Source organism: Ambystoma mexicanum, chromosome 8 (genome assembly GCF_040938575.1).
Source record: "Ambystoma mexicanum isolate Mex_15411 chromosome 8, UKY_AmexF1_1, whole genome shotgun sequence".
In the NCBI taxonomy this organism is placed as follows: Eukaryota; Metazoa; Chordata; class Amphibia; order Caudata; family Ambystomatidae; genus Ambystoma; species Ambystoma mexicanum.
In genome coordinates, this window is record NC_090929.1 from 121,330,615 (window position 1) to 121,352,652 (window position 22,038).

Here is a 22,038-nt window from a genome sequence, read left to right on the forward strand (position 1 = left end):
AATGTTTGTAATCTGTAATATGTGTAAAGTTTGAATTTATTTTCAATCTATACCACATTAAAGAATTAAAAATTAGAAGTTAAAAAACAGGTTAAGCACTCTCGAACTGTGGTAACATGAAGCGCAATGAAATGTGCATGCCACCAACTGCTCCTCCTCCATTCATGATGAAGATGAATTTGAAGATGTCCAGGGCAATGACCAGCAAACAGAAGAGGAAGGGCTAGCGTTTCCGGCCCCCCTGGTAAATGCAAGAAGAGAATCGTTATGTAGAGATATTCTTCAACACCTACCATGGCAACAGGGAAAAAAGAATGCACCAACGCACATGAAGTGGAGTACACAACTTCCCATGTTACAGAAAGGGACAGGATTAGCTCAGTACATCCCTTGCCACAGACAGATAAGGATAGTACGTTTCCATCCCTTACAGCAGGGAAACTGGAAAAAGGAACGTCAGGAATACTTTATCTGAAGAGTTGATTTGCTTTGATAGTAGGAAACCAGGCAGATGAGCTGAGGACAAGATACAGAGGGGTAACAGCAAACAGTAATCAACACAATGGAGCACACTTTAATAATTGTAGTTATGTTATGTTATTTTGCATTTATATAGCGTCTTATAGACCATTGGTATGGTCTGAAGGCGCTGGTTGGTTGAACGCCCTTGGGAACCGAAGTTTATATCTGTAGAGAGAGTAGAGGGAGTCAAAAGGTGCATGTGAGCACCGGGCATGTGTGCAGCTCATGTGGTATTCGTGTAATAGCTGCTTCTTAGCTGTAGGTGCGGTGGTTGAGAGATCAGGAGTATGTGTAAGTTCCGGCAGGGTTTATCCAGACCGGATGTGGCTGCGTTAGGCCTGTGGAGAAACGCCTGGCTGGGGGTGTCCAGCCAGCAGTGTTTACTTAGAGTGATGTGGAGTGAGCGGCGGATGTAGGTATGAGAGCAGTTATACCGAATGGTGTCATAGTGTCTCTGTGTTCTAGTTGAGTGGTGATGTAAAGGAGAGAGTAAGCGTGGTGGTGAGATATGATCGGTTATATGCTCTTTCAAATGTTCTTTGCATTCTAGACCATACTATATACATCTATATATGAAATTCTACACTACGTACACACCCCCTCTACGCACTCCCCCCTCTACATACTCAGCCCCCCTACGCACTCACCCCCTCTACGCATTCACCCCCTCTACGCACTCACTCCCTCTGTGCACTCACCCCCTCTACGCACTCAACCCCTCTGCACAATCATCACTTTTACGCACTCACCCCCTCTACGCACTCAACCCCTCTACGCACGCACCCCTCTACGCACTCACCCTCTCTAAGCACTCAACCCTTCTATGCACTCACCCTTTCTATGCATTCACCCCCTCTACGCACACACCCCCTCTACGCACTCATCCCCTCTACGCACTCATCCCCACTTAGCACTCACTCCCACTACGCACTCACTCCCACTACGCACTCACCCCCGCTACGCACTCACCCCCTCTATACACTCACCCCCTCTATGCACTCACCCCCCCTATGCACTCACCTCCTCTACGCACTCAACCCCTCTATGCACTCACCCCCTCTACACACTCATCACTTTTATGCATTCACCCCCTCTACGCACTCACCCCCTCTACGCACTCACCCCCTCTACGCACGGCGAACATGTGGAAGGCATTAAGAGTAATCTACGCAGATACATCAGACATGGCAGGCATAATGAAGACCTGTAAGGATATTTGGCGTGTTACAGCACTACTGCACAGGTAGCATTTTTTTATGCAGCACCACTACATGGGTGTGGTGCATTGCTATATGTGTTGCCAGAGTAACATGGACATATACACTATTTTTCACCTGAAATGCCTATGTTTGCAAGAGACACATTTGAAAATTAATAACTAACCTTATTAACAACTAACCTGACTAATAAAACTTCATTTAACATAACCCACTAATAAAAATGCGTCTCCACTGCAGAATTAGGCCTACTTTGAAAGTGAACTTTTAAACGCACATTCATTTTTTTTTTTTCTCTGCTGCTCTGTCCACATAACTAAAGGAAGCAAAGAGCTCAAAGGAACAGGAAATCAGTTTGTTACAATTGCCACTGTAGAAATGAGCCATTGTGTAGTGAGGGAGGAGATGACATGATTGATTCTGATTGGAGCAGCGTCATAGCAAGTATCATGCTAGAGGCTGTGATTAGAACTTTGCTGGGGAAGCTTGAGAAGAGGGGGAAGGCAATCGAGATCTTGCAGAGCTGGGAGAAGGATCTGTTCCTGTTGCAAAAGCTGAGAGTTCCAGGCAATAACCCCGGTTTGAGAACGGCAGACGCTTGTTCTCACTGGGGTTGATTTTCAAGGGAGCCAAATTCAGAAAGAGAATAGCCGAAGAAAACTCATGCTGAACAGATAAGGTAATTATAGAAGCGAGTGGGAGCTGTGCGAAAGTGTGCGAAATTGTTCAGTCAGTGTATTAAAGGGAGTCTCAGTCTCTTATCAGCATATTTAATGTTACCAATTGAATATATTCTCGCAGCTATCTGTTCATTTTATCACAAATAATGTTGTACCATTTCATTTATTTCTGTAAAAAAAAGTTAAACTGTGTTTAAAAGAAATTTCTATAATACAAAAACATTTGAAAACAGATAGCTAGTGTGTATTATTTCTCTCTTTCATTTTGCATGGGAAAAGGTTTAAACGTGGGTAGATTTTTAAACAGTGCAATTGTCATTTTAAAACAGATGTGTGCATGATTCTATTCAGTATGGACAGTTGTGAGTGGCTGTTTGTAGCATAGCCTGTTGGAGGTGCATGAGCCAACGGGAAGAGAGACTCTCTGGACATAGTTCCCTACCGTATATAAGGTAGTGGAAATTACCACAAAAATACCACAATAGCCCATGGTGGCACACAACACTAACACTGAAAATGTGGTATCCCTAAAATGTAGGCCTGAGGTCTCTCTAGTGATCAAGAACAATCTAGATAAAAACAAGGGATGTTGGATATTGGGGCCACAAATAAACCAACCACTATACTAACCAACCACGCAAACTACCGCGCACATCATCTAAATAGGTCTGAATTCTGAAATAATGCAATGTATTATTGTCATGTGTGACCCAATATGAATACAGGGAGTGATTATTGCTAAAGGTATTTTGGCGAAAGAAAATACTGCAAAGCCCCAAATATCCACAAAATACCCAACAGCCCCACACAGTACATTGAGGGGATGAAAGAAAGGTGGCGCTTAAAAATGAGAGAGCGATGGGACAAAAATATTCCTGTGTTTTACCACATTGTATGCCAAGGTCTTCCTGACAGTGTGCAAGCTCAATTGTGAAAGGTAATAGGGATAGGGATGAAAACATGGCACGAAATGCAATTGAATATTGTAAATTTTTGTAGGTTGAAATAGGAGAAGGAAAGGAAGAAATTAGAAGACAGAGTGAGTGAGGAAGCAAAATTACTACAAAGGAAGTTGGCCAGTATAGCTCTAGAAGGAGCAGTGATTACAAAAGCAGGAGAGGAAAAATATCAGCAGCAGGCGGGACCCATGGAATGTAATGGAGGAAGAGGAGAGCAGATATATTATCCCAGACAGAGGGTGAGCTTGCAAAGGGGAAGAGTAGGAGGATTTGGCCAAGCATATGGCAGAAGATTTGAGCTACGTTAAGTGGTTATGGGAATTTTGGAGGACAATGTTGGACATGTGGGATGACAGGACATTATGCGAGAGTATGCAGACAGTAGGGATGGCACCATATGGAGGCACCATATGGATTGGTGCCTTAGGGTTACAGAGAAAGGTCAATGTAACACCACATAGTCACAAAGATATTGAGACAGTGCCCAAAAAATTATGGACTAGTAATCTCTATGATGTACGTCTCCTTAAAAACATACGAGCAGTTAGAATTATATTGAAGAAGGGAGAAATATCCCATGTCAATAGTGGCAGACTAAGGAATATATTAAACAAAAGCTGCACTGTTACAGCAAGGCATACTAGTGCCATCAGAATCCTCATGTAACACAGCTGTGTTCCCAGTGAAAAAAGCAAAGGGAGGGTCAGGTGGATTCATACAAGATTTACGCCCCTTGAAAAACATTGTGGAGGCAGAGTTCCCAATTGTTCCTAATCCAGCCACAACTTCTTGCAGCATACCCTCGGTTGCCACATTTTTTTTAATGTTGGTGATTTTTAAAGGCCTTCTTTTCTGTTCCATTGCATCCAGACTCACAATACATCACTTCATTTACCTATAGAGGGAAAGAAATCTAGCACACAAGATTACCACAGACGTACTGTGAATCCCCTAGTGTGTTTAACAGGGTGTGACAAATGGATTTGGTAAACACACAGACACAGAGCACAGTGATACAATATGGTGACTATCTGTTGATGTGTAGCACCATGAAAGAGCAATGTAGGGAAGATTCAGTGATGCTCCTGATGTTATTGGCAGAAAAGGGATACAAAGTTGACAAATAAAAAGTACATTATTGCCAAAAGAGGTGATTTCTCTGGGACAAATCATTTCAGTAGAAGGACGGAAAGTGACACCAGAACGAGCAGAAGCTATTCATAAGACACCATGCCCAGCCACAGTGAAGGAAAATCAACAGTTTCTGGGATTGTGCAATTACTTCCAATCATGGGTTTTTGACTATACTACCATTGGTCGAAGTGGGCGGGAGCTGTAGAGAGCGCTGCTCCTCTACTTCTTTTAATTAAGTTTTACCGTTGCTATACTTTTATTTTAAAAAGAAACCGTTCCGGAACGGTTTCGTTTTAAAATAAAAGTGTAGGAAGAAGTTGAAACTTGCACTTTCAGTGCACTGCACAGGCCGTTTCCTTAAAGAGCAGGCACATGTTTTTGGAGGGTTTTATTGTGCATGGGAGGGGGCGCGGCAATGGGGTCTGTGGGGAGCGGTGCAGGCCAGTAGGGAACATAGTTCCACTATTTCTTTTCGTACACACTTCGGCCACTGTATACTACATATATCAGACCCCTGTTGCAAGCGTTAAAAGAGGAACAGAAAGATCAAAAAGATCAAAAAGGACTCAAAGGGACAGAAGTGAAGGTGGAAGGATTTAACTAATTGAAAGATGCAATTACACATGCCCCAATTGTAGCAATACCAGTTTATGCTTAGGATTTTGTCTTGTTTTCCCATTCAAACAAGTATGTGATGATGGCTATCCTGACACAGAACTCTTTGATGGAGTAAAAGCCTCTAGCATATTTCAGTGGTCTGTTCCAACAATGATTAAGAGACATTTCCCATGTGACCAACAATTGGCCAAAGCAGTATTTGCTATTGAGAAATCAGCAACAATAACAACGGGCTGTACAGTGACATTGTATGTGGATCACAGCGTGTTCGCGATTTTGCAGAAACCGAAAAGCACGCTCACTACTCAGCGAAAAGCATGCTCACTACTCAACGAGCGTCTGGCTATGAAGTGATTATATCCAATCCTGCAGTTAAAATTTCAGTTAAGATTGTAAGGTCCCGCACTGTGAATCTGGCAACTTTTATTGCTGAACCGGTAGAGGAGGGCGATCATCTACATGACTGCTCCAGGGGTGAGAGATTGCGTTCGTTGATGGTTCATTGATGATCGATCAGAGCACAGGATTGAGGCACATGGGTGCATCAGTTGTATATAGTGAGGATTGAGATCTCGAGGTAGTAGCGAGAAAGAGATGGCCTCTGCAGTACTCTGCGCAAGCAGCGGAACTAGTGGCATTAATAACAGCTCTACGATTGCTACGCTGACAGATAGGTGATGATCTACTGTGATTCAGCATATGTGATATCCACCGTACATTCATGATTGTCCCGCTGGAAATTAAGTGGGTTCCAGCAATCGAATAGCGCACCAGTGCAGCATGCTGCATTGGTGTCTGAATTGATTGACACGCTCTCACTGCATCGGTCAGTGGCAGTGGTGAAGTGCTCCACCCATTCTAATGGTGCAGATTTGATAGCATGTGGCAATGAGGCAGCAAACAGGGCAGCCAAAGAAGCAGCAAATTCAACAGACATGTTAGAGTTAGCACGGGAAAGCCTGTAATGCCATTAGAATTATTGACAGTAGCAGTAGGGTTATGAGTTTCATGCATATTTGACCGACATGAGACCATAATTATTGTCTCACAAGATTCCACAGAGAGATTATCTGCTATACCTGCAAGATACAGGCTGTTCAGTAAGGCAGCTGAATTTTTTTCATCCCTGCTGGCCCCTGGTGTACAGGCAGCAACAAATGCGGAATGCTCCGAATAACTAGGTGAGAGTTGTTGCAATTGGCCAATGTCACAGAGAGAGGTCTGAACACCATTAAGGTAGAATTATGGGCTGTCAGACTAACTGGTCTCCAGAAGAGGTATGTGCTAGACCACCTCACAGCTATGGAAGAAGGAGTGTGCACAAAAATAGAGACAAGTTACTGCACCCTAAAACCTGCAAACGGCGAACAGAATGGCAGTTTAACAGAAGCTCTATCAGCCTTGCACACAACTATTGAAAATGAGAGTTTGAAAATAATAGATGAGGACTGGTATCATTGGATGTTCTCATACGTGGCTACCTGTTTGGGTAAAATATCTAAAGTAGTGGTCCTATTTTGTTGGTACTACTGGTAAGTATGTGTATCCTGTACATAATAATTGGATATTGTAAAGTAGTAAAGAAGGGAAAGGAAGAAAGCAACATGATGTCCCTACTATTGCTGCTATAGAAGGTACTACTGGCTGGGACACACTGATACAGAGATACAACATTTGTCCTCGATGAAATGAGGATGGTACCAATAGAGAGACCAATAGAAACGCCCCCTTTTAATCCTGAGAATTATACACAACACTGGGTAGATTGGTAGAGTGATGGTGATTGCTGTTTTGTGACCTGTGGACCAGAAGAATATGTGAAAAGAGGAGGTAGCTTGAGGGGGACTTTGGATCCCTAATGATGAGTATGGAAGGATGGCAGATAAAGGTCTTCTGGCCAATAAATTGACCAGAGGGGGAATGCGATGGTGCAGATAAGACCAGTGATGCATAAGGCCACGCCACACCTGTTCCCAAAGGAGAGCGAACATATAGAATAAGAAAACAAGAATAAGGTGTCATGATGTGTATGCCGCGACTATGTAGAATGTCACACAAGCAGGATAGAGATCCTTTTGACACACTGTAACGAGCTAGTTTGCCACAATATAGGAAGGGTAGGTTGCTGAATGAACAGAGAGGGAATGTAGTAAATGGTGGTATGCACAGTTAGGTAGGGTTCATATGTAAAGCAGCATTATAAATGGCAAGAGAAGGGCCATTTACCCCTTACAAGGCTCTGCACAGCACATTGTTAAGAAAGCACAGCATTGCGGTTTAAATAGCTTGTTATGGATTTTTGTTGATCCACGATGGTGTTCAGACAACTGAAAGTGCCAAGGTTTAGAGAAAGGGAGGATAGCTGAAACTGCATGAATAGGACTTTTTCATGATTCCACTTAAGATAAGCAACACTTTGAGTTAGGTATGTTGAAATATACAATGTTTAATTATCAGGTGCATACAGTAACGTTGCCAATAACACATTAGCAAGATATATCCACAGCTCCCTCAATGCTGAAAGCGGTTCAACGCATGCACGAAGAACACATTAACAGGGTGAATATTTTGAAGGCACATGGTCTCATACACTCGCCTCACACTACAATGAATAAGCTATGCATAGCATGACACAATTAGATCAAATGCCTGCAAACAGCAATATGTATCAGAAGGGAGTACAGGATGAACTGTCCAAGGATGAGCAAACTGTCTGGAAGTGTGGGCCCGGCATGGAAACATGAGAGGGGAGTGAGTATGATAATTCTTTGTCAGGGCAACTTTTCAATCCCGCCTTTTCCACCAAAGTTAATTGGACTGTTGTTAATAAATGCAACATCCAGGGGTTACATCAGTAACCAGCACCAGTATTGTAACAATGTCAGCATGTTATGGTGCCAACTAATTAGAGCACAGTCCAAAGATGCGCAGGACAAGACGCCTTGCATAGCGGGAGGGACCCCGGGCAGACTCAAATATAATGATTATCCAATTAGAAGAAGTAATGTACATAAGAGTATAGATGATTGTATTCTAACAACCAATAGTAGGGTGTGAATATTTTTCTTTGAATGAATATGACAATGTAATGTGTTTAGTTGATAACACCTGGGCTACCGGGAAATAATTGATAACGTCTGTGGACCTTCTACCTGCTGAATGGAGCAAATAAAGCTGGCTTCTTCGTGCACCGTGGTTTTCAACCTGATTTTGGTTGGTGTGGATTATTGGGAGTGTACACCCACGCAACAATTAGACAAAGGAGCGGAGCCAGAGAAACTGGTAAAGACCTTAGGATTCCTCATTATGGATAGATGCTCCATAGAATCTCATATCAATAGTCTAGTTCAGAAGGCATTCTTCAGTCTTAAACTATTCAAAAGGATCTTTCTCTTTTCTCACCTATGGGGAAGGTACAGGCAGTGTTAGCATTAGTCACCTCATTTCTGGACTACGGTAAGTGAGTTTCTAGGTCAGCCAAAAAATTTTCTGATCAGACTCCTGTCAGTGCACTAGGTGGATCCTCACACTTGTCTTGTAGCCACTGACCTTTCTTATCGAAAATCTCCCCCAAAGAGCTCTGCTCACTTGACTTGATAGCTCTAAGGCAATATAAAACCACAAGCCTTCACCAATAACGAGATCCAACAAGTCAGACAGGTCTTCCCCATAAAATATTAGTTGAGCAGCTGACAAAAATAAACATCTTCCTTTACAGAGTAGTACCAGGCTATCCTAGATGGGCAGAGGAAACAGAATGTAATGTTTACATTCAAGGGATGTTTGCAGTATAATGTCGACGTCTACAGAAACACATTCACTAGGATGCTCACAGTAAATCTGAGGCTGGTGGAGATATCCAATAAGGTAATGATATATTAAGCTTTATTTCCGACTGTATGTACTGTGATGGGTGTACTGTTAGGGTATCTTTTTACAATACAAGCTCTGGTCTTCCTCGAAGGGTGTGGTGTTTTGCAAGGATGAAATTGCTGGATTTTGACACTTACATGATGGCTGGTACACGCTAACTATGATAAAGTCTTTTTCATATAAATCCTCTCTTAATTTGTCGAAATGTTGCCCTTTCTGTCCTGTTGCAATAGAATCTATTATCCACTTCCTCCTTGACTCTCCAAAATACATGCCTCTGCGGAAACAATTGATTTTTCCAGTCCTTTTGAAATATCAGACAGGCACCGCCTATGATGCTCTAGTTAGTTGAAAAATGACAGAACTAAAAGATGAGGTTTTTGCTGTGTCTAGTTTTTGGCTATAGCCTGGCGGATACGATTTAAAGACTGTATGCCTGCTGTTAGGACTTATTTTCTATACGCTGGCCTGGTGTATAGATGTATAGAACGCCAATCTAGTTTGATGACAGGGAGAACTCTGGGAGCTGTAGCCAAACCAGTTCAAGGTAGCAAGGCGAGTCGTCAAGGCTAAGTCTCAGGAGGGGTGAGCATGGTAAGGGGTCCTCAATGAGTACACACAGGGAAAAGTCAAGGAAAACACTTAGACAAACAATTATAAAACTACTTATTTATTTATGGCCACATAACACTATGAAAAATGACTGCTAGCATTAATATTATTATTACTGTTGTTATTATTATTATTATTATTATTATTATTATTATTATTATTATTATTATTATTATTATATTTATTAAGTGTGGGCCTAGCTTCAAGAAGCAACAAAACACTTTACAGGTGTATACATCAATACAGATACATAACAGAGCGTTTTTCAGTGGTAACAACAGAACAGATATACGCGATAGGATACAGAGAGGGACAGAGGAGGGAAACAGCTGTACCGGATGGCGGGTAGGAGAGCTGTGGGTGGCATCTAGTGAGTCAGGTGGTGCAAGGGGCGACGAGCTGGCCTGGGTGTTGAGGAGGAGAGACTCCTTGAAGAGGTGGGTCTTCACTTATTTTCTGAAATGTAGGAACATGAGGGTGACTCTGTTGCAGACAGGGAAGATTTTGCATAGTCTTGGGAGCAGATTGTTTTCTGGTCCTTTCCTTTTTGCAGCAGTGGATTTTAAGTCTGTACATGTCCTGGTTTCTGGTGGTGCGCTGTCTGCCGGAGATGCTGAGTTTCTCTGGGAGGTAGCTCGGTGACTTGAGGGCGACGCCTTATAGATGATGCAGCAGGAATTGAAGGAGAATTGTTCGTGCAGTCAGAGCCACTGAAGGTCGATGAGGGCTGGGGTGATGTGGTCATATGTGGGTAGACCCTTGATGAGGCATGCAGCTACGTGTAGGATACTTCTCAGAGGCACTGGGGAGGATGACAGGAGGCCTTTGAGGAGTGCATTGCCCCCATCCAGGTGGGATAGGACCAGTGCTTGAATGGTGGATGTAAAATTGACAGTGGAGGAAGGACTTGACTTTTCACAGGAGGGAGATCTGATCCCAAGCTGTCTGAGTTTTCTTAGCTATGTTTGTCTTGAAGGAGAGGTGTTTGTCGATATGGAACCCCAGGAACTGGGCGCAGGATGTGAGCGCGGGTGTGAAGCGCTTAGAGTTCGTGGTTGATAGCCAGGTCTGTATGTCTCAGTGTTCAGTGTTGTTAGTGAGGAGTAGGAATTCAGTCTTGGAAGGGTTGAGCTTAAATATTCGGTCTTGGAGTGGTTGAGCTTCAAGTATGCACTGGACATCCAAGACTGGATCAGTGAGAGGTAGGTTTTGAGCCAATGGATGTCCTTGATGGAGTCGATCTTGAGGTATAGCTGTGTGCCGTCAGCGTATTGGTGGATGTGGATGTTGTGTATGGCTAGGAGGACTCCCAGCAGCTCCATGTATAGATTGTGATGGGTGATGGGTAGCATTGACGATCTAGAGGAGTCCATCTGAACAAAGTGCGGTTGGCGAGGTAGGACTTGAACCAGCGTAGGACAAGGTTGCTGATACTCATGCGCCGATGTAGGGTGTCTGTAAGCGCCTGGTGATCTACTATGTCAAAAGCAGCCGAGAGGTTGAGTAGAAACAGGCAGGGGTGGCTGTCGTCAAGGATGTTGAAGGTGCTGTCGACCACCTGTATGGTTGCTGTCTCCATGCGGCGTGTAATATTATCACACATGTCTAAATAAAAGCTACATATATACAATCACTGGAGTAGGGCAAAATACATTAAAAACTCCTGCAAAGGAAGATACGCATTAGTATGCAGTACTACAGGTCCACATAGCTACAACACTAACTTCAAAAGTCCATCCCTAAGATGTAAGGGGCCTTCTGCCCAAAAGTTCATTAAAGTTCCAACCAGTTTTTTGATATGGGTAAAAGTTAGTGGAGGGCTTCTGGGGTCCAATGAAGAGTTCCAAAGGGTAGAGGACAGGTTTTTCTAGTGAATAAAGTGTCCCCCACTTTCAGAATGCTTGCACGAGCAAGCAATGGCAAAGATAAACTGTTATAAAAGTTTCTAAAAGTTACCAAACTTTTAAAGGGGATATAGGGGCGGAGGTAAGTACTTTTACAACTCATCCCCATTCTCCGATTCTTCTTAGGGGTTGGCAGGTCGAGGGCCCAAGGCTGCTTTACCCACTGTCAGCTCTGATTGGCTATGCATGCTGGTGCAAGGTTTTCAGGATGTTGAATGCAAAAGTACTCAATGCAGGGCCCCTCTCAGCATAGGACTGGATGCGGGAAAGCTGTTTTGTATGATGGCCACTGATGCACGGTGATGCAGGGGCCTTCAATGCTGGAACCACGAAATTTGGCATGGAGGCACCCAGTAGCAACGTTCCAGTCCTCAATGCAGAATGGCGATGTCTGCAGCACGGTATCCCTAACTCTGAGCTTGGCAGCCACTGAGTGTTACAGGAGCACTTCCGAGGGCTCTTCTGTGCAGGACTCGGAGCTGACGTAGAGAATGGATGTTCACTCCACTCCAAGGGATGAAGCTCCTTTACCGGACTTCTGGAGATCACCTACAAGAAAGGGCTCTTTCATGGCAGCAGCAGAAGTTGGTCACCAGGACTTCTTCCAATGGGTCCAGAGTCTCTTTACACTTCTTGCAGCTGGACAGGATACTTGACTCCTTGAGTTTTCTTCCAGGATCTGTCTGGAATGGGTGCAAGGGCCCTCTTCTTATCTAAAAGTCAGGTAAGAGCTGAAAAACGACCACTACCCAATTCAAGATCTGGCCCAAACACACACCCCAGAAGTGGTCCAATCAGGACCACTGGTGGCACAACTCATGCATGCCCTTCAGAGACACTGAAACCAGTTTGTGGATTGGGGCAAGACAGTCCCAACACACTTCCTGGCAGCTAACACACATCCCCCTGCAGTAGCCTGTGAAAAGCCTCCGTTTTGCCCAGCACTGGAAGTCCATGTAAGGATGTTCCTGTCCTCACAGGTCGGGAAGAAGGATGGCCAAGGGACAAATGAAAACCCTTGTGGCACGGCCATGTTTGGGCACTAGCTACAGCAGGTAGCCAAACGCGGAAAGGCTAAAACAAAATACACTAGAAAATAGCAAAAAGTAACTGCTGCCACCAGCTTGTCCTGTAGGCTCACCTAAAGTAACCCCAAATCCTCTCAGTTTTAGTTTGGGGCAAAGCAAAAAGTGTACCCCATTGCACTGCACTGTATGATGAATTGTACAACGATAAAAGTTACCAAAAATGATATCAAGTTACTAAAAGTGGCAACAATGTAATAAGACTATGGGAAACTTGTTTCCCAGTACTGACAGCCTGAAGGACATGCCAGTTTCACCATGATGAATAAGCAAAAGCCAGTGCAGTGAAGCTGAAGGCTTCGCTGCCATGCAAACAGTGCAGGTCAGATTCAAAAATAAAAAGCAAAAGGTGTGGGGGTCCATTGAAATGGAGGAAAATGTCCTGTAAAGACAAATCTTTCCTAACACCTGCCTTTCTGTGCGTTTTCTTTTATTATGCATCCACACGTATGTTCTGAGTGGTTTTAATTGATTTTAATAATCTTATATGTTCAATTATTTTTATTTCGTTCATTTTTCTATTTTAAGTGCTGCATTCGAATGTTCACGATTGCTTGATGCAATGAGTTTTATTCTGACTGTATGGTTTAATATAGCATTGGCACTTTTAAGTGCTTGAGCCTGAAATAAAGTATTTTTGACTGACTGACTAAAGCATTTGATAAAGCATTTAAAGTGAAGGTCGATGAGGGCTGGGGTGATGTGGTCATATGTGGGTAGACCCTTGATGAGGCATGCAGCTACGTGTAGGATACTTCTCAGAGGCACTGGGGAGGATGACAGGAGGCCTTTGAGGAGTGCATTGCCCCCATCCAGGTGGGATAGGACCAGTGCTTGAATGGTGGATGTAAAATTGACAGTGGAGGAAGGACTTGACTTTTCACAGGAGGGAGATCTGATCCCAAGCTGTCTGAGCTGTCTTAGCTATGTTTGTCTTGAAGGAGAGGTGTTTGTCGATGTGGAACCCCAGGAACTGGGCGCAGGATGTGAGCGCGGGTGTGAAGCGCTTAGAGTTCGTGGTTGATAGCCAGGTCTGTATGTCTCAGTGTTCAGTGTTGTTAGTGAGGAGTAGGAATTCAGTCTTGGAAGGGTTGAGCTTAAATATTCGGTCTTGGAGTGGTTGAGCTTCAAGTATGCACTGGACATCCAAGACTGGATCAGTGAGAGGTAGGTTTTGAGCCAATGGATGTCCTTGATGGAGTCGATCTTGAGGTATAGCTGTGTGCCGTCAGCGTATTGGTGGATGTGGTTGTTGTGTATGGCTAGGAGGACTCCCAGCAGCTCCATGTATAGATTGTGATGGGTGATGGGTAGCATTGACGATCTAGAGGAGTCCATCTGAACAAAGTGTTTGCGGTTGGCGAGGTAGGACTTGAACCAGCGTAGGACAAGGTTGCTGATACTCATGCGCTGATGTAGGGTGTCTGTAAGCGCCTGGTGATCTACTATGTCAAAAGCAGCCGAGAGGTTGAGTAGAAACAGGCAGGGGTGGCTGTCGTCAAGGATGTTGAAGGTGCTGTCGACCACCTGTATGGTTGCTGTCTCCATGCGGCGTGTAATATTATCACACATGTCTAAATAAAAGCTACATATATACAATCACTGGAGTAGGGCAAAATACATTAAAAACTCTTGCAAAGGAAGATACGCATTAGTATGCAGTACTACAGGTCCACATAGCTACAACACTAACTTCAAAAGTCCATCCCTTAGATGTAAGGGGCCTTGTGCCCAAAAGTTCATTAAAGTTCCAACCAGTTTTTTGATATGGGTAAAAGTTAGTGGAGGGCTTCTGGGGTCCAATGAAGAGTTCCAAAGGATAGAGGACAGGTTTTTCTAGTGAATAAAGTGTCCCCCACTTTCAGAATGCTTGCACGAGCAAGCAATGGCAAAGATAAACTGTTATAAAAGTTTCTAAAAGTTACCAAACTTTTAAAGGGGACATAGGGGCGGAGGTAAGTACTTTTACAACTCATCCCCATTCTCCGATTCTTCTTAGGGGTTGGCAGGTCGAGGGCCCAAGGCTGCTTTACCCACTGTCAGCTCTGATTGGCTATGCATGCTGGTGCAAGGTTTTCAGGATGTTGAATGCAAAAGAACTCAATTCAGGGCCCCTCTCAGCATAGGACTGGATGCGGGAAAGCTGTTTTGTATGTTGGCCACTGATGCACGGTGATGCAGGGGGACACAACTGTTGTGGTCGGACTTCGCCTCCTATCTTGAGGCCCTTCAATGCTGGAACCATGAAATTTGGCATGGAGGCACACAGTAGCAACGTTCCAGTCCTCAATGCAGAATGGCGACGTCTGCAGCACGGTATCCCTAACTCTGAGCTTGGCAGCCACTGAGTGTTACAGGAGCACTTCCGAGGGCTCTTCTGTGCAGGACTCAGAGCTGACGTAGAGAATGGATGTTTACTCCACTCCAAGGGATGAAGCTCCTTTACCGGACTTCTGGAGATCACCTACAAGAAAGGGCTCTTTCATGGCAGCAGCAGAAGTTGGTCACCAGGACTTCTTCCAATGGGTCCAGAGTCTCTTTACACTTCTTGCAGCTGGACAGGATACTTGACTCCTTGAGTTTTCTTCCAGGATCTGTCTGGAATGGGTGCAAGGGCCCTCTTCTTATCTAAAAGTCAGGTAAGAGCTGAAAAACGACCACTACCCAATTCAAGATCTGACCCAAACACACACCCCAGAAGTGGTCCAATCAGGACCACTGGTGGCACAACTCATGCATGCCCTTCCGAGACACTGAAACCAGTTTGTGGATTGGGGCAAGACAGTCCCAACACACTTCCTGGCAGCTAACACACATCCCCCTGCAGTAGCCTGTGAAAAGCCTCCGTTTTGCCCAGCACTGGAAGTCCATGTAAGGATGTTCCTGTCCTCACAGGTCGGGAAGAAGGATGGCCAAGGGACAAATGAAAACCCCTGTGGCACGGCCATGTTTGGGCACTAGCTACAGCAGGTAGTCAAACGCGGAAAGGCTAAAACAAAATACACTCGAAAATAGCAAAAAGTAACTGCTGCCACCAGCTTGTCCTGTAGGCTCACCTACAGTAACCCCAAATCCTCTCAGTTTTAGTTTGGGGCAAAGCAAAAAGTGTACCCCATTGCACTGCACTGTATGATGAATTGTACAACGATAAAAGTTACCAAAAATGATATCAAGTTACTAAAAGTGGCAACAATGTAATAAGACTATGGGAAACTTGTTTCCCAGTACTGACAGCCTGAAGGACATGCCAGTTTCACCATGATGAATAAGCAAAAGCCAGTGCAGTGAAGCTGAAGGCTTCGCTGCCATGCAAACAGTGCAGGTCAGATTCAAAAATAAAAAGCAAAAGGTGTGGGGGTCCATTGAAATGGAGGAAAATGTCCTGTAAAGACAAATCTTTCCTAACACCTGCCTTTCTGTGCGTTTTCTTTTATTATGCATCCACACGTATGTTCTGAGTGGTTTTAATTGATTTTAATAATCTTATATGTTCAATTATTTTTATTTCGTTCATTTTTCTATTTTAAGTGCTACATTCGAATGTTCACTATTGCTTGATGCAATGAGTTTTATTCTGACTGTATGGTTTAATATAGCATTGGCACTTTTAAGTGCTTGAGCCTGAAATAAAGTATTTTTGACTGACTGACTAAAGCATTTGATAAAGCATTTAAACCGGGGCCTGATCCTACAACAGTGGAAATGTCTGGCTCTAAAGATGGGATGGGGGTTTCTTCGGATATACCAATTCTGGATCTACACACAAATGATTGGAACAGGTCCTTTGGACTATGCAATGTAAACAGTGTACCGTTACATCCAATACCCAATATTTATTTTAGTTTTTAATTGTTTTATTTTATAAAGAACACTAGCAGCCCAGAGTCATCGAGGCGCTGTTACATGAATCTGTCTTAGTTACAATATCTGATACTATAGCAGGTTTGAGCTGTTACGTCCCAGGCAAAACCTTGGAGGTGTAAGTTTTATGGGTTGGCTTTACCAGGGAAGTTCCTCCATCAACCTGGCTGAAACATTGTTCAGAATTGCGGAGAAAAGAACAGGTCAACTCTCTTTACTACGAGAATTCCAACCTCCACTGCAACAAGGCATTAAAAACAGTACGGAGCAGCAGTCCAACTCCATGCCGACAAAAAGTCTTCATCGCCTTCCTCTCATTACATGCCAGCGTGCTGTCAAGTAGGATGCCCGCCAAAGGGGAGCTGAATTTCCTAGATCCCGGAACCAATTTGGAACCCAATGATGCCGGATAATCAAATATCTTCTCACAACCATTCAGGGATATCCATGTTCAAAATTGTGTTTTCCTGCTTTTCCTCAGCTGGAACAGTACAAATGCTGGCAATTGGAGGTGCCGGGTATTAAGAGTGTTCAGGTTAACATGGTGCCAGATAATGAAGGGTTGATCTATTCGGAAGGTATGTCTATATTAAAACAGTGTTAACCTTCAAAGGATTGCAAGTTATTGTTGTAGCCTCAAATCCTACTGCCAATTCAATTTTAATAGGGGGGGGGGGGGTAATGGGAGACTTTAGTGCCACTGTTTTCTGATCCTGCAATATTGTTGCAAATATTTAGGACTGCTTATGTAGGTGTTAAGGTTTGACAACTTAAAGACCTTTGTGATCCTGAAAACCCAGGTGCCGCTGCAAAATAATGGCAATAGAAAGATGGAGGGCAAGACTTGTGCTTGTTTGTGTGTGGGGGTCAGGGGTGAAAAAACGACTGCCCTCTACCAGGCAGAACTGTTTCAGCATAACCAATTTCAGTCCAGGGGAAAAGGGTGGACAATCCTTTTTGATGCACGTGCCCAATCTGAGGAGCCCGCCCCCTGCCGAGAAGAAAAGCCGCCCTATGCTGAAGTGCTTCAAGATGATGGCCACAAGGATTTTCCTCTTTCCTCGTCCTAGCCCTGGGTGATGCTTCTATGTCTTCCCAGTGGCACTGCTGAGGAGCTCCCCAAAACCCCACACCACCAACAGGCTATACGCTCCCTGATTACCTTGACACTACTACTACTATAATGAGAGACCCTCAAACCTCCAACCCACCCTGGACTGCTGGCATACTCTCACTCAGGACCAGGCTCCTCCATGCTGCACGCAGGCATTATAGACCCTTAAGAAAATGATAATGAATGTGGCTGCACATTAAACTGAAAGGAAATATTGCTGGTAATGATACCTTTGCTGGATGTTCTAGGCTGAGGAATGGCACCTTTGCTGAATGTTCGAGGCAGCGGAATGATCGAGGCTAAGTTATGATATGTCTGTTGAATTTCACAGGCTGAGGGATGTTCTAGACTGAGGAATGATACCTTTGCTGAACGTTCCAGGTTGAGGGATGATCTAGACTAAGTTATGATATGTCTGTTGAATTTCACTGGCTGAGGGATGTTCTAGGCTGAGGAATGACACCTTTGCTGAATGTTCCTAGGCTAAATTATGATGTCAGTGGAATTTCAAAGGCAGATAGATGTTCTAGGCTGAGTTATGAGACTTTTGCTGAATGTTTGAGACTGAGGGATGATCTAGGCTAAGCTATTATATGTCTGTTGAATTTCACAGGCTGAGGGATGTTCTAGCCTGGGTAATAATACAGTTGCTGAATGTTCCAGGCTGAGGGATGAGCTAGGCTAAGTTATGATAGGTCTGTTGAATTTCACAGGCTGAGGGATGTTCTAGGCTGAGGAATGATTCCTTTGATGAATGTTCCAGGCTAAGGGAAGATCTAGGCTAAGTTATGATATGTCGGTTGAATTTGTACAGGCTGAAGGATGTTCTAGGCTGAGGAAGAGGCATTTTCTCTATCTCCAAGGCTGAGGGATGTTCTAGGCTGTGTTATGACACCTTTGCTGAATGTTCAAGGCTGAAGGTTGTTCTAGTCTGAGCAATGATGTGTTGGCTGAAGGGTCCACACTGTTTGCTCAGTCCAGAGGTGTCTCTGAGAAGCAACATATTCAGCCTATGGCCCTATCATACCCCCGCCATGTCAACCAAATGGACTTTTCCATATATTTCTGAAGGCATCACTGTGGTTGGTGGCTTAGGTGCAGGGGGATCTCTGTAACCTGCCACACTTCAGAGTGTAGAATAGTATTTCAGAAATAGTACACTGCCTTCTGAACAGTGGCTTATTGTAGCTGCAGTCTTGCCCAGTGTGTGACACCCTGATGGAATTAATGTCTGCCTGACGGAATGGATGTCTGCCAAGTGACTCGGCGAGGCCACGTCTGAGTCCTCTCTGGACATTTGAGTGCGGATTAACTTTCTTCTGAAATTCCTGGGTGTGGATTCACCAGTGCAAATGCTTCCTGCCTGGCCCCATCCTTACAGGCAACATGGGTGCACGTGGATCCTGTGTTGGAGCAGGAAGCCCACTGTCAGTCTCAGACCCTTGTTGCCCCATGCTAAAGCCCTGTGATGTCTGGGGGGCACACGGTGCCCTGGCAGACAATATGCACTTAACTCAAAGGAGTGTTTCCACTGACCCCTTCCTCGCCAGAGTGTTGCTTCCACAGCATGTTGCATAACTGGAAAATGTGTCTGGCAAAAGGCCATTGCCTATTTTGCATAAGGACTTCCCCGTGCCAATCAGGGCACACTGCTAAAATCTGTGGATTCTCGAAGAGATCCTGCTTTAAGTAAAACGTATAATACCTATGTTCACAGCCCTCATGGTGTTTGGGGTACATGCTTTTAGATAAGGCGGACCCCAATCAATAATACAGCGATAGATGAGTTCCAGAAACAAATATACCATCAACAAGCCGAGACACAATGTTAATCAAGGACTACATGATTCTTCATGACTTGTTCGAATAAAATTGCATCAAATGTATTTTTTTTTATTTTTATTGTTAATGGGGGGTCCCCCCCACACCACGCCCTTTTTTACCCTTTAAAACCCATTAACATTAAACTAAACCCTTTACCTTCAAAAAACATGCATTCAATGCTTTTTTAATGGAATTTTTCAGATGGAAAGGCATTCAATGGGATTGCATTCGATGCAATGACCAGATACCCTGCTTTGTGGTGTATTGTTGGAGTGTGCGTCCACAAGCTGCTTGTGATTAAGGGCCAAATCCCTTACATTATTGGCACCCTGCATTCAAGAGCCAACGTACATGTACGCATATAGACGGCATATGTTCCTTTGCACACATCAAGGTAGACTTACCAGAGTGGAGTTAGCGAGGGCATTCACTCGGTCGGTGAACGTCTGATCAGGTTTTGATTGTGTTCTCTTCAGTTGTGAATACACATCTGGAAGACATTGCAACAGTATGTGGGTCATGGCAGATCACTTGTTTTATTGCCTTATATCTACACCAGATTATACTCCATTCCAAAACAGTTAAGAGTAGTGAGTTTAAGCAGACTAGAAACATAGCACCTTATAAACTAGCATCAAACAATTGCCCTATATATTGATATTAATGTAACATTATGCCCATACAAGAAAGGTTATCCTAAGTGTTACTTTGCCTTGGTGGCAAGATAGGGTACTCAGGGGCGCTATCTTAAGGTGGCATGGAAAGCAGAAGATGGCGAGCGGTGTGTACCCTGCCTCATGGGCATCTTCTCCTATACTAACCTCCTAATGTGTGGAGTTTGGAAAAAATATGTGTTCTGGTTAGAAAAGAACCAAGGGCCTCAGTACGAGTTTAACGGTAATTCCACTGAATTACCACCAAAATGGTTTACCATTACTGCCACTTGGTTCCGTGGGTTTATCACGGGATTACCAGTGTAATTGTAGTTTTTGGAGTCCATAGGACTCAATGGGGATTTTTGGTTGTTTTAGCATTGATAGAAATACCGCACATTAAAGGTGCTGATTTTTGGAGGGTAAGTGAAAGATTTATGCCCAGCAACGAGTTTGAGGTGTATCCGCCACTGTTCCTCCAAAAACCAGTGGATTTACTGTGCTGTAATTCTGCCGGAAGTAAATCTGCCAAAACGTGTAATTTGCCGGTGCAGGAAATAAAGTGTAATTCTGTTAACTTCACAAATACTGGGCAGCATGAAATTACTGTCACTTTTTTCCCACACAGCCAAACTCGTAATGAGCCCGCACAAACCAGTTCTGCAACAATTTATATGATCTAAAAACGTTTGTATCAGGGTAAACACGAATCCCACTGTTTTTGTACAATAGGTCTCATTATGAGTCTGGTGGTATTCCAGCAGGTTTCCTGTCGGAATACCGCCAAACGTATTACTGTTGCTGCCACTTAGTCCAGCAGAATTACTGCCAGTGCTATAGCAGTGTTACTCCCCAATTATGGAATCCATAGGACTTCATGGGGATTTCGGCAGAAATACCACCGGCGGTATTTCCACTGAAATAGGCACATTTGGATGGTAAAGTGACAGAATTACGTCCAGCATTTTGCTGGAGGTTTTTCCTCTACCCCATCATCAAAACCATAGTTGGCCGCTGTGTTACTGTCAATTTTAGCCGCACTGTAGTACTCATATTGAGGCCCAATGTTTGCTACACCGCTTAAAAAAGAACTGGATTTACTATGTTTCATTTATCTGAAACATCGTTAAAAAATAGTCTGCATAAATATTGCAAAATATGTTTAGAGCGATATCCGGATCTCCAACCCTGGCCTCCCTATCGCTGATACCCATATCACCACTTCCTCCAGACAGACCCTAACCAACATCCTCTTTGTCGTTCCCTCTCCAGGCCTTTGGACCCCTCAAATGGTCTTGGCTCTCTCTCCTATCTCTTCCTCACCCATTAATGGTGGCACTCGGTGGGATGTCCTCTTGGATTCCTTCCACTCTTCCAAGACCATCATTAATGTGTATCTGAATGGCACCATCTTTGTCCAGGGCCCTCAGCCCAATCTCTTCCTTTTTGATAGGCATCTCTTGCGTTTTATCAACTTCCTTCTCCTGCTACTCCTACTAGCACCTCTCTGACTCCTCTGCCACCTCCTCCTTCCGCTGCCTCTGTGGCTATTATGCCACCTTCTGCTATCACCTCTGCCCACTCTCGGGCCCCTCTACCACTTCTGCTGGGTGAACGTCAGCCTCTCCCCCACCCTGGAAGTCTTTCAAATGTGGTAAACTGCTCCACATCGCTACTCTCAACTCTTACTCTGCTGTCAAACACTCATCTGACATCTGCCACCTCCTCAAAGAACTTGACCTGGATGTACTCGATCTCACGAGACATGGTTCACGGCCAGCTCTGTCACAAGTTGTGACACTCTCTTCCCTGATGGCTGCAAGATCCTCTCCAAGCCCAGAACCAACTGACCTGGAGGCGGAGTCGCTCTGATCTTTCCGGAAGGGGGTCCCTGTTTCTGTCATTCCTACACAGGCCTACTCCTCCTTTGAATGCCTGGCCTGTAGGCTCTCTATCTCTCCTGGCCACTCTCTTACTGTGGC

General features: G+C 44.2%; 1 protein-coding gene across 2 annotated transcripts in view; it reads right to left on the minus strand.

Annotated features, from left to right (window-relative positions):
* ADGRD2 (adhesion G protein-coupled receptor D2) overlaps nt 1-22,038 on the minus strand; it is a 1,057,913-nt gene that overhangs the window by 793,223 nt on the left and 242,652 nt on the right. For both annotated transcript variants that reach the window (XM_069609449.1, XM_069609450.1), the window contains exon 7: nt 19,808-19,893. In XM_069609449.1, the coding sequence (XP_069465550.1) occupies nt 19,808-19,893 (86 nt within the window). The remainder of the gene's footprint in view (nt 1-19,807; nt 19,894-22,038) is intronic.